At 46.4% G+C, this 13,526-nt stretch overlaps 1 protein-coding gene across 11 annotated transcripts in view; it reads right to left on the bottom strand.

The window, feature by feature from the left end:
- The window catches only part of ASTN1 (astrotactin 1), a 239,963-nt gene that overhangs the window by 111,798 nt on the left and 114,639 nt on the right, over positions 1 to 13,526 (bottom strand). For 10 of the 11 annotated variants that reach the window (XM_045026814.1, XM_045026803.1, XM_045026804.1 and 7 more), the window contains one exon: positions 6,472 to 6,659. In XM_045026814.1, coding sequence (XP_044882749.1) covers positions 6,472 to 6,474 — 3 coding nt within the window. In that variant the 5' untranslated portion in view covers positions 6,475 to 6,659. Of the gene's footprint in view, positions 1 to 6,471; positions 6,660 to 9,266; positions 9,673 to 13,526 lie in introns of those variants that run through there. The other variant, XM_045026811.1, reaches the window with a different exon arrangement.

Raw genomic sequence — 13,526 nt, 5'->3', positions numbered from 1 at the left:
ACTGGAAGGTATCTTTTAGACTAAACCATTTGTGAGGGGGATTTGTGGTGAGGAATAATGTGAATGTCCATTTGGGGTCCTTTGCTCTATAGCGCTGTCAATTTTTGTGCAGCACCTAGAGTGCTGTGTAGGTGCTTTGTAAATGTGAATAAATACATCTAATCCCATTTATCCTCAGAGATGCCAGAGTAATTGTGGAGGGGTGGGGGGTGTTTTCTTGGCTCATTTGAAATGGAAGGAATTCTTGGCAAAAGAAAATAAAGAAAAGTCTCTGCATCACAACCCTGCATCAGCCAGGAGAGCCTGTGATCATCAAAATACGGAAAGTAGCATATAAATCACAAACCCCAAGAGCCTGGCTTCGCCTCATGGGGAGCGTCCATTCAAATGCAAGGGTAAGTTACTGAAAAAGAACCAAAACTGAAACAGTCCTTAAATCATGTTGATGTATTTTAGTATTAACTCATTTGGGGTGGTTGTTTTTTTTAAAAGGAAACAGAATGTTCATGAAAAGAGTCCAGCTGCTGGCCCGGGGGAGTGAAATCCTGTATTTATAATCCACAGGACTGGTACAGAACAGAGAACTGATAGAGCAAACTCACCCATTCAATGGATCAATCTTAACACTGCCCAGGACAGACAAGACTGCAGTCTGTAGGTGCTGGTTAGACATTATGGCCTCAGTTCAGCCAAGCCCTTCCACTTGACTTTATGCATGTGCTGAGTCCAGCCCCCTTCAAGAAAACACGTCAGCCCATGCTTAGCTCCCATTGACCTCAAGGGAACCTAAAACATATGCTTAAAGTTAAGTGCAAGCTTTAAATGTTTTGCTGAATCAGGCTGGTAGGGCCAAGCGGAGCCAGCTTTGAAGCAGTTACCTGAAAGCGAGGGAAACCAATCTTCTTTATATATTTCTTTTCATATAGTCTTTGAAAGCAGAGATCAGATTTATTGTTGGCAAACGCCCCTACTGGCAACTTTTTCAGTGCCCATGCGGGGGAGGTGATATCTTTTATTGGACCAATATATCTGTCGGTGAAAGAGACAAGCTTTCGAGCTCTCACTGAGCCCTTCCTCAAGTCATGTTTCCGGCTGGTCTGAGCACTAGCACTACTGTCCCAGGGGCTCGTAGAGAAATTAAGTGTGTGACTTAACAAAAGACTGGATTGCTATTGACATTACAATACAGCCTAGAGGGGCCAGCTGAGATCAGGGTCCCATTGCACTGTGTACTGTACGCACAGCAAGTGAAGCTGTGTCTGCATGGGGCAATTTTTACTGGCAGAATTTTACCAGTTTAATCATACTGGTATAACCATAGCGACAGAATCCTGTCGGTAAATCTCCCTGTATAGACAAGGCCTTCAAGCAGTCCCTGCCCCAAAATGCTTACAGTCTACCCACGTAAGCCAGACAAAGAGTCCACTGCTGCTGCAGCCCACAGATAAAGCAGGAGAGATATGAGCTCAATTTTGCTGACTGTGCCGGTCCTCTAAACCTTGCATGCCAAGAGCAAAAAATAAATAAATGGGATCCAGCTAGCAGCTCCATGTCCATTCTTGGCCATTTTCCCTCTCCTCCTTTTTATGCAATAGGTGATCTTGATAAAATAAAATAATAACCATCATTTGCTCCATTAGGACAAAACATTAAGGGAATTATTGAATGAGCAACAGACGAAGCAGCTGGCAGAGTTCTCTAATGGCCATTATGTGTTAACCCTCTTTCATTCTCAGGATAATGGAGAAGTACTGACCCCTCCCTTCCTTTCAAAAAGAAAAATATCTGCAGATTAAGCAGAGGAGCCGCCACTTAGAGGGCAGTGCGGTTAGCTTGGATGTATCAGTCTCTCCGGGTTCCGCTTACTATCCCCATATAGCCCTCACCATGTCATGTCATCACAAGGGTGGGCAACTGATCCCAGCAGAAGAGACATGGTACGGTGGTGCTTAAATATGGCATCTGATTCCTGGGTGGTCAGTGTGGTTCTGAGTTACTCATTAGCAAGGACATAACCGGGACTCGCATTATGACACTTTTATGCTACACTGGCCCATAAAGTCTGGGGATCTGGCCAATGGAGAATATTCCCAGTGGGGGGGAGAAGCACAGAGCTGGCATAATGGATCTATGCCACCCCCTTGCAGGCCCTGGATCTATGCCACGCCCTTGCAGGGAGCATGGGAGAGACAAGGGGGCATAGCTGTAATGCCACTGCATGCTGGCTCTTCTCAGCTGCTGGAACTGTAATATGTTTAGTTGCATTATATCGTTAGGCCACTCACTGTGTTAGAGTTCAAATAGCATGTGGTCCCTGGTAAACCAGGGAAACAAAGCTGGAACTCAAGTTATGTGGAAGCCTGTTTGTTTATAACTGCCGTTGCAGTTGTTTCCTTAAATTAACATTTCCTGTTCAAGAAAGAGCTAACTTCATCTGACATGACATGAGCAGCAGCCCATTGGGTTCCCTAACTTATGCCTGACAATTGGTAGAATCCTGGCTGGTTCAGAATTCAGGGAGAGAAAGATGGCATAAAGCAACATTTGCTCCTCCCCCACTTTCTGCACCAGTTGGAATTGAGAATCAGAACCCTGCACTCCTTTTCAGGTGGGTACAGGAATCCAGTTCCTACCAGTGAATCCAGATTCCATTCCAGGTGGGCATGGGAATCTAGTTCTAGTTTCATCTCTTTTCAGTGGCTATATCCAGACAGCAGAACAATGGTTGCTATAGAAATTCCTAAAATACGCAAAGCCTGAAGCGCCACTCAAATGCTGGCAATTTTAAAACACCCAGCCACAGGTCATAGAATCATAGAAGATTAGAGTTGGAAGAGATCTCAGGAGGTCATCTAGTCCAACCCCCTGCTCAAAGTATTCTCACAAGTGGCTCAAAGAAATGGACTCAGCTGCCCAGCACCACCACTCTTTGCAACACAGCTGAATTGAGAGGAAAAACACTCAAAATTCAGTTTTAGCACACCACATTATTCTGGTTCCTGGCACAAGATCCTTCCCTAGGGTGTAAAGATGTTTCCAGGATGAAATTAATTTGGGGGCAGGGACAAGGGGAAAATAAATATTTAATTTCACATGTTGGTGTAATCATCATCATCTGGCTTTCTTTCTGTTCATTTGGTAATAATAATTTCCTGGGCTCTTACACTCTTCAGTTTTCCACCCCGGAATTTATTTCACCCCAAATACAACGATGACCCGTAAGATGACGTAGCCTTAACTGGTCATTAGTTAATTCAAAGCACACCAGCAGGAGAAATGAAATGTTTTCAAAACATGCAAGGCCACTTCAGACTGGTTTTCCTGCAGAAACCCACCCAATCAAGGTCTAGCGTAGACACAAGGTTTTAAGTATTACATCATCAGAGCAAGCTCTCATTGGCTGATCCTGAGGGCGTGAATACTGTTATTAAGCAATTGCTCATCATTAGCTTTTCAAAACAAACTGTTCTAAGGTTCACTCCATACCGGATTGGGAGGTCCTGTGCCGAGTATGAGAGTCCACATGACACTAAGCTGAGAGCCCACCAGACTCATTGCACCTGTGACCTAATTCATCCACAGGTGAGAAACTAAGACATTAGTTCCTCACTGTACTCCATCTGGTAGCTTTAACAATGGCCTCAGTGTAGAGGCTCTGGAATTTCCAGTCCAATTACGGACCAAATGATTCCCACAGAGAACCCCTGCATTGTGCCAGGTACTGATATACACTGTCTGGCTGTTGAACTAAAGTCTAGTTAACCAAAATATCCTGTGTCCAATTGCAATACAGAACATACACCAGGCCTGTAGTGTGTATATATGTACAAATATACATGCATGCACACGCATACACCACTCCGGGATCTTCTCATTCTCCAGCACAGAGACCCCAATCCCAGCAAAAAATTTAGGCACTTAACTTCAAATATGTAAATAGTCCCACTAACTACAATGGGACGACCCCCGTGCTTAAAGTTAAGCATGTGCTTCAGTGCCTCTCTGGATCAGAACCTCGGCCTGCAGCCTGCTGCACAGGCCATTCATTGCATTACTGAGATGGCAACCCACAGCCCGGTCTGTTCGAAGGCACAGACTGACTCCTCCACTGAGCTGAAGCCCCATTTGGCCCAAGATTTTAGGGATCTCCAAGACCTGTGGACACAAACGGGGCCGTGCTGCACTCCGTTCCAGAGAGGCACGTGAGGAAAGGGAGCAAAGTGAAATACAGGGGCAAAGCCTGATGGCTAGGAGGCGAGTCACCAGGATCTGGAGTTCTCTCCCATCTGGGGCCAGATCATCAGCTGGTTTCAACTCGTTTATCTCCGCTAAAGTCCACAACTAGAGTGAAAGGATGGTCCAGTGGAGAGGGCACTGGTCTGGGATTAAGGAGACCTAGATTGAATCCACAGATCACCCATATATTTCCTCTGCTACCACGCTGCTTAGGAAGGCAGTGTAGTAACATGATGTACATTACTAAGGAGCCAGTGTATCCTAGTGGCTACATTGGAGTGGGACTCAAAAGACCTAGGTTCCAGTCCCAGGTCTGCCACCGACCGGCTAGTTGACCTCGAGCAAGTCACATCACCGTCCTGTGTCTCAGTTTTCACATCTGAAAAAGGGGGATACTGACTCCCTTTGTGGAGTGCTTTGAGATCGACCAATGAAAAGTGCTACATAATAGCTAGCTATTACCACCACCTTGGGCAATCACATAATCTACTCTATCAGCTCCCCAGTTGTAAAACCGGGATAAGGCTGTCGTGAACTGCTCAGATAGTACAGTGATGAGGGCCACATACGTAACTAGGTAAACAGACCAGAGTTCCCCTGATGTACATCAGCTGAGGCTCCAGCCCCTGTGTTGGGGACAATTTTCAACAGTTAACACACGGCTTCTCGGCAAAAACAGACTAAATGTTTCCAGTTTGATTTTGCCGTTTATTAATTTTTCTCCCCTAATCAAGCACAAAAGATGGAGGAGACACTTGGCTTTGGGCTGCAATCTGGAAGAGATATTGACATTCTCATTAGGGCAGGCTTCATTAAACAGCCTGTAGCAAGCATCAGCAGCCCATTGTCTCCAGCTAATTATCTTCTGCTGGCAAAGGAATTGGTACGATTCTTCCCATCGTTAAAAAAATAATCCACCGCACAAACACTGATCTATACTTTTTCTTGTTCCCCTTTGGCTTCCATTGAATTCTCTTTCCTGAGCTTCTGTGGAGAAGAGGACATGAAGGCATCAGAGGGGGTGGGGGACATGCAATCTGCAATGTGCTCAAGGGGCTTGCACTTGTTATATTCCAAGCCCTGTGCACTCACACATGCTAAATCAAAGCCACCAGGCTGTGGTTCCTCTGCTGGTGTCATGAAAGCAGGGGTGACAAAGCACCAGAGGGAGAAAAGCCTAAAGGGAGGGTGGGATACCATGCACAGGAAACAGATGTCAGGGACCACAGGCACTGTGGGGAACAAAATGGGAGGACTGTTGCATTTCTCTGATTTATGCAGGGTTTGGCCCATTGGATCAGATCACTGGTCCACATAGACAAGTCTGCTTCATACTTCGTGGGTCCAACCCTGGCCTATGGCCAAACTAAGCCCAGTGGGACTGGTGAGCGATGGCTTTTTGCCTCCTGGATTCTCGAGCACCAGTGCAGTCCTTGGCACAAGCTAGAGCAGCCCCAGGAGCTAAGCTCACATACACCGCCTGCAATGGTTTCCTATGGAGTCATCCAATTGCCTAGCATAGCTGGAGTGCAATGTGCTCTGGCCACATCGCCTTTCCCCCACCCCACCCCCTTCACAGATGGCCATACCCCTACACAGAGGGCTGCAAAGAGGGACAGCATAGAGATGCTCACCTGGCCCTCCACCTCTAGGCAATCTCCATTACAGCAAGGCTATTCCTTGGGTGGGTGAGTGAGGGGACAGATCTGTCGACTTTGCAGCTCTTGCAGGCTCGCAGAGCTGACGTAAATCAGCCAGAGGAAACACCAGATAGAGCTGGCTGGGAAATTGTTTTACCGTTCCATGAAGAGTTGAGGTATTTAAAAATGTTCCTCTCCCAAACTGGGATGAAAAGTCAAAACCTCAAAAAATTCTGCCAACTTAAAATCCAAAATATTTCCGGTTCCGGCCCCATTGAAACCTTTTGTTTCAATTTCAACCTTTTTTTCCTCCTTTTCTTTTAAACCTTTGTTTAAGTCTCCAGTTTACCAAGCATGTCATTCTACCACACGCCAGGTGGCTGGGGAGTGGCAGCGTCTCAATAGCCACTAGTGGTAACCAGCGCCACAACCACCACATCCACCCTCCAAGGACAGCTCAGCACACAGGCATTTCATGGAAAGGGGGGGAGGAAATTTTCAAAGGCTCAACATTCCCACTGAAAGTCAATGGAAGTTGGGTGCCTTCCGCAGAGCGGAGACTAGCACCAGCCTTTGAAGGCGAGCCGGCACGTACCATGACGGAGATGTGAAGGATCCTTAGCTCCTCTTCCGCTGACTCAGTCTGAGGCTCTTCAGTGGGGTCAGCACCAGGCAGGCTTGGGGTGCCGTCTTGGTGGTGGATGTGGAAGAGCAACGTGCCATTCTCCAGCCACTGCTGCCTCCAACGCACCAGGGGAATGTCTTCTGTGTTCCCCGAGATCTCTGGAAAAGGAAACAAGACTGATGCGTGAACATGGCTACAGTACAGAAAACCCACTGGAAATCCAGTCTACCTCTTTCTAGGGAATCAGTACATGGCAAGTGACCTACTCCTGGCTGAGTGTACGTCAAGCAGGCTGCAGATTGCACCCATCTCTCATCTCGGGATCACCACTGTCTGTTTCACTGCATGCTATCAATGGCCTTTATAATCCCAGAGGGTAAATACATAGCAGCTTCCCTCTTCCAAAACAGGGGTGCGCACTAGCTGCCAACTGCAGGTGGATTTACCAAGGGTAACTGCTGAGAAGCCAGTCAGTAACTGCTATCCAGGTTCATGGCAATTACCACATAAGCCCTATGACCTGACCACAGAGCTTTGCAAAGGATTTAAGAGTGTGATTAAATCCCTGAACGTCAATGGGAAGATGCAACAACTCATGTAGGGCTCAAAAGGCAAAATCTGGAGGTTTGTGTTACTTTTATTTTAACATAAAATGGGTCCCTCCCTCCCCCCTTTTTATAAAATTTTGGGTGAATTCAGAATGTTATTGTCCACAGAAGGGAGGATCTGATGGGAGGGGACAGACAGGGCACAACACTAGGGACAGATTTTTAAAGTATTTAGGAGTATTGATTTCAATGGGAATTAGGTGTCTAAATATGTTTTAAAACCTGGTCTTTTCCCCTTCTACATCAGTACACAGACCTAGCTGCTGCATGAGGTGGGGGGCTCTTGGGTGTGGCACAAACCAGTGACTGTCAGTCATTTCACCTCTTCCTTCTATCCACATACACCCAGCAAAAATGGCAGCTTATAGCACAAAGGACATATAGCACACCTCATTGTGGCAGCATAAAGTAATTGCTGGTCAAGATGCGCACCCCTGCCAATCCCAAGGTAAGTATCAGAGCCCTCAAACGCTCAGCTACTCTACCTTCTAACAGAGGCTGACAAAGAGGCTAGATGGCCTAATTTTACCCACAGCTAACAGTGACTCTCCTTTACCTCCAAAAGGCTGTTACAGGAGCCGAAGGTTGTGATTTCTATTCCCTGGGGTGCTCGCGTGTGCTTTAGCTGGGAACTGTGCTTTCTGCATGCATGCAGCCATAGCAGGATGGATGAGTTTTAATCACAATTTAAATTAGCAAGCAGGAAACTACGATTTAACTCATTGATTTTAATCTTGTTTTCCATTTGTACTTTGTAATTATTTTCCAAGAGAAAATTTCATTTTCATTGGTTGGTAAAATCAACATGTTTTAATGGTTACAACCAAATATAGCCTTTGCATCAAATGTGGTGCTTATTTTTGCTAACCAGGGGGATACACTATGTCTATACACATTTACTTACGCAGGTACATAGCTTAACATGCATTTCTTATTTGCTAGATAATGTTTTACTCGAGATTTGTATTAAGCTGCAGTTGGCTGGAAATCAGAATTCAAATTAAATGTGTACAAAACAGCATTTTTAAAAAGTTTTATTTAATTATTGAAAAACAATCTTAAATGTGCTGGATACACAAGAAAAAAACAATGCATTTCAAAACACATTTTGCATTTAAAAGTAACTGTTTTATTAAACAAAAGTATTAACTGCAATTAATTGACAGACTGTTTCTAGTCACCGGGGGCCAAAGTTTCAAAGGTATCCAGATACAGGTTTCAACAGTGTCTAAGCAGCTTAGTTTCCTAACTCCCATTAAATCAAGGGTAGTTAAGCACCTATATACATTTTCAGTGCCTATACACACCTTTCAAAATCTGGCCCCGTGTCCCTTCAAGTGTTTAGAATTAGCAGCCCTCCTCTTCTCCCACCTGTTTTTTATTAATAGATTTGAAGAGAAAAACAAGCTTTCCTGTTTTTTCAACTCCTAGTCCGTTTCTCAACAAATGAACCCATCCAAATGAAGGAAATAGGCTCTCTGCACCTGCTAGCTAAACTGAAATCTAAAGTAATTCAGGCAAAACCTTTTCTTGACAACAGAATCTGAAAGTACTTCCATTTGGAAAAATGAAAATACCAGCATTCACTCCATTGCAAAGACTGAAAATAATAGAGCTACTTGATACTCTGTGACATTTATAAAGCTTGAGTTGGAAAAAAAAGTTAAGATGTTTTCCACTGATTCTGCATAGAATTTAAAAAGCAGCACCCTTTATCTCATTAAAATTTGAGGAGGGCTCATTGATTCAGCACTGTTTTAATCATTTAAATGATTTTAATAGAACCTAGTAAGTTTCAGCCTTAATGAAGGTTGTCATGATTTCAAATTTAACAGGTAAAATAAACAAAACTTACATTTTAAAAATCCAATTTAAATAAACTCTGATTTTTTAAATTTTGTTTAAATGAGATTTTTTTCCACCCTGAGCCATAGAATTTCTTCTCTCTCTCTCATCTGCTTCACACAGAGCCATGCCAAAGGTAAAATACTCAGGAATGAGAAATATTACATGCTAGGAGACTCCTCTCCATTCTGACCTAACCACTTAAGCCAGTGCCTGTCCACATTACTGACTTGTCTTTCCCATCAAGCACATGTCAGGATTATGCTATGTGCAAGGATATCTTATGTGATCCTGCACTTGGTAAACACCTACCCCCTGCAGAAAGAAAATACTTTGCTCCTTTTCAGCAAGGGTTTCCTCATCTGCTGGCTGTGTCTCCTCCTCACAAGTCCTGGGGTTAAAAGATGCTCAGAGTTTCTCAACCTGCCTCCAATTCCACTGCACCTCCATGTGAAAAACAGTGGGGGGGGGGGGGAAATGTACACTAAATTTTTTCAGTGTTCTCACAAGGTTACTGTGGCAAGGCACCTTCTCAGTCTCCCCAGCCTCTGCTGCTTTTAACCCTGGTGAGACAGGCTTGGGTAATTTGGTCCCCCTTGGGACACAGCAGAAGTCTGCTCCCTGTATCTCCACCAGTCCTGTTTAGAGTATTTTTACTCCCTTGTGGGAGAGAGTACTGCCTCTCCTCCTGGTGAGACTCACTGTCTTGCTACTCCAACACTCCTGGCAGCAGGGCTCCTTCTCACTCTGCTCTCCTTCCTCCTAGGGAAGGGTTTAAAAAGGTCTCAGGCAGCCCTAAGTTGGAATCAGATGATCCTAATTAACCTCAGGTAGCTCCCCCTCAGCTGATTCTAATTGCTACCTTGGTAACCCTTTCTCAGCTGAACCTGATTGACCTGTAGTTGCCTCCCAGTTGATAAGGAGGAGGGCCTTTTAACCCTCTGGGACTGATCCGTACCCCTCCCTTGCAGCTGTCTGTCCTAAGTTTATCACAGTTCATCTTGGATTTGGTTCCAACTTTTTGGAGTGTCCAAACCAGTTTATCTGCTCAGATTAAGAAGGGTTTTAATATGCTATGGACACCACTGATCCATGCCCCACCACTCCTGTCTGGCTTTATCCAAATATTATCTTCCTTCTATTCCTTCATCCACTGCTTTGTGCAACCAGCTGCCAGTCTGGGATGAACTGAACTCCTAAACCATGCCTCCATGTACCACTGGAAAGGGGAGAGTTGATAACAAGAGTGTAGGGTACTAATAAGTATCATGGGCCAGACCCATAGCTGGTGTTAAATGGGTGGAACTGCACCTGCTCATGCCAGCTGAGGATCTGGCCCCACAAAGCCTTACAACAGGATGGCAGAGTCAAGGTGTAGTAGGAAAGCAGTCGAAAAAACCACAGAAAGGGGCAAGAGTAATTTCAAGATCAAAGTTTGAAAGATATTGATGACAGTCCTGCTCCCTGTGTGACTTTCATTAGGCCTTGGAAGTGAAGCAATTAGCACTGGTATTAACTTCTAACACCTATGTTAAAAAATAGCCTGTCTGAGTCAAGGGTTAACAACAGTAGGGAAGACCACTAATTATCCTGTGAAGCGTTAGCCTGGTATCAAATGTGACCTGAGTCCTTAACATGTACAGGAACACCAGCCTCTAAACACCCCAGCTTGTCCTATAAACATAATGGCAGCAGCTGATTACTGCCCAGACCATCTGTGAAGGGAGAAACAAGAGGGGAGAGAAAGGAGGCAGGGCAAATGGAGTAGGAAGGGGAGAGAGGAAGAAGAAAGGCAAATTGAGGAGAGAAGCCAGGAGAAAGGGATGGGGAGAGGAAGATCCAAGCTGAAGTCATGGGAGCCCCTTTGATTTATACCAGCTGAGAATCCGGCTCACCTAGCTCATTATCGCTCAGTTACCCTAGCGACCTCCGCACATCAAATAAAATGGGATAATATTTAAACTCTAAAATATGTATGAACAGATCACATTATCCATCGTAATGAGTAGGAGTCGTTCTAGAGAGAGAGCTAGCTCCTGAGAAGGGTCCTGTGCTGAGGCTGTAAGTCCCCCAGGGACAATCCTCCTAGCACCAGGGCGGGCAAACTTTTTGGCCTGAGGGCCACATTGGGTTTCATAAATTGTATGGAGGGCCAGTTAGGGATGGGGGTGGTGGCCTGCCCCCCACCTCCTATCTGTCCCCCACCCCCTAGGACTTTTGCCCCATCCAACCCCCCCTGTTCCCTGACAGCCCCTCTGGGACCCCTGCCTCATCCATACACCCCCGCTCCCTGTCCCCTGACTGCCCCCGGACCTCCGCCACCCCATCCAACCCCCCTTCCCTCCTGACGGCCCCATCCAACCACCCCTTCTTCCTGTCCCCTGACCGCCCATGGAACCCCTGCCCCTGACTGCCCCCTGCCGCCCTATCCAACCACCCCTCCCTCCTGACAGCCCCCTAGGATCCCTGCCCCATCCAACCACCCCTTCTTCTTGTCCCCTGACCGCCCACGGAACCCCTGCCCCTGACTGCTCCCTGCCGACTTATCCAATCCCCCTTCCTCCTGACAGCCCCCTAGGATCCCTGCCCCATCCAACCACCCCTTCTTCCTGTCCCCTGACCACCCCCAGAGCTCCTGCCCCGACTGCTCCCTGTCGACTTATCCAACCCCCCTCCCTCCTGACTGCCCCCCCCAGGTACCCCTGCCCCCATTCAAGCCCCTGTTTCCCCCCCAACCACCATCCACACCCCCACACCCTGATCACATCCTCTATTCAACCCCCCTGCTCCCTGCCCCCTTATCGCACTGCCTGGAGCACCTGGGGCTGGCAGCGCTACAGCCACACCACCCGGCTGGAGCCGGGCCACGCTGCTGCCACCACCACACAGCACAGAGATCGGGTCAGGCTGGGCTCTGCAGCTGTGCTGCCCCAGGAGCTCACAGCCCCGCCGCCCAGAGCATTGCGCCGGCGGCCGAGCGAGCTGAGGCTGCGGGGGAGGGGGGACAGCCGGGGAGGGGGCTAGTCTCCCGGGCCGGGAGTTCGGGGGCCGGGCAAGACGGTCTCGCGGGGTGAATGTGGCCTGCAGGCCGTAGTTTGCCCACCCCTGTCCTAGTATCTGAAGCCACAACGCCCTCACATCAGCTTCTGCTGCACATCCCTATGGCGCTGAATGGAGAAGCCACCATACAACACACTTGGGGTCAGCTGCAGCGGCTGCTGCATGAACAACTCCCATTAATGTCATTGGTTCGTAAGAGCAAAGGCTTCGTGATCAGGTTCTTGGGGTTCCTCTATGACCCTGTGCGGAAGCAGTGTTAATGAGGCCTCTCTCGGTGACTTAGTATTCCTTGGAGCTTGCTACTTTCTTCAGCATTCTTTTCTCCTTCTAGTTAATGCACCCAGCACTGAGAAGATATTTTTCTGTTGCACTGGCACACTCCTGGTCCTACTGAAGTCAAAGGGAATTCAAACATTGACCACTGTGACAGCAGAATTTGGCCCTAACCAAGGTAGGGAGTTTTCTGTGTGCATGTAACAGCAGCCTTGGAGAGATGGTGAATCTGCAGGGAAGCACGCAGAGAAGTTTTTCTGAACAGTGTTCTCTTCCTTCCCTATTTGAGCCTCCCTAGGAGATGAACAGGATTCCACAAAGCTAAGCCTGCAGCACATAATGACTGTGAGGAGATTAGGAGCAAGGACTGTGCCATTCTGCCTTGTCAGATAAAGCACGTACCTTCAAGGACCTGCCCTACTATGGGACATTAGGAAAAACTTTCTAACTCTAAGGATAGTTAAGCACTGGAACAGATTACCTAGGGAGGTTGTGGAATCCCCACCATTGGAGGTTTTTAAGAGGGGGTGAGACACATCCATCAGGGATGGTTTAGGGATAGTTAATATGACTGTAATGTTTCCACTAGCACTGCTGCAAGCCTTCCCATGCTTCCAATCTCTGCGACTTGTTCCTTGAGGAATCACACTGTCACCTTTTCTTCTTTTACCAGTTGAGGTGGTTTAAAAACAGCACTCATTTTTAAGCAAAAAAATTTAATCTGCAACTGTTTTTCCATCAACGTTTTGAAAATCCAAAAAATACAAAATAAAAAAAAATGCCCATGAGTTCTAATCAATAGATGTCGCAGATCATTCAAAGATAGATCTAGGATAAATGTTGTCATGATGCTAGTCATTGCCATAAATCTCTGTAGATTAATTTTACACTGTGCAGGGAGCACTTCAACTAGGTCTTTTATTTGCATTAGCTCAGAAATCAAACCTGCCTTAAACTGACCTAACTTTTGAATCAAAAATTTGACTAAGTGCAATGTTCAGTGTCCCTCTCTTGCTCTGTGCCTAAATCTTTTATGTCCCTTTAGGGGTCCCATCCCAGACCAAGATATCATTCATTATAACTTCAGTGCATTGTAATCCTTCAAAACTCTGTATAATTAATCTTTGAAATACCATATGAGCAGAATACCAAAATGCATTAACTTCTAAATGGTGCATGAGGCATCACCAACTTAAAACCTGACTCAGTTAAATTTACTTGTCAAACTGCATGTCCTGG

Source organism: Mauremys mutica, chromosome 8 (genome assembly GCF_020497125.1).
Source record: "Mauremys mutica isolate MM-2020 ecotype Southern chromosome 8, ASM2049712v1, whole genome shotgun sequence".
Classification (NCBI taxonomy): Eukaryota; Metazoa; Chordata; order Testudines; family Geoemydidae; genus Mauremys; species Mauremys mutica.
This window is presented reverse-complemented; position numbering and strand designations above follow the sequence as displayed.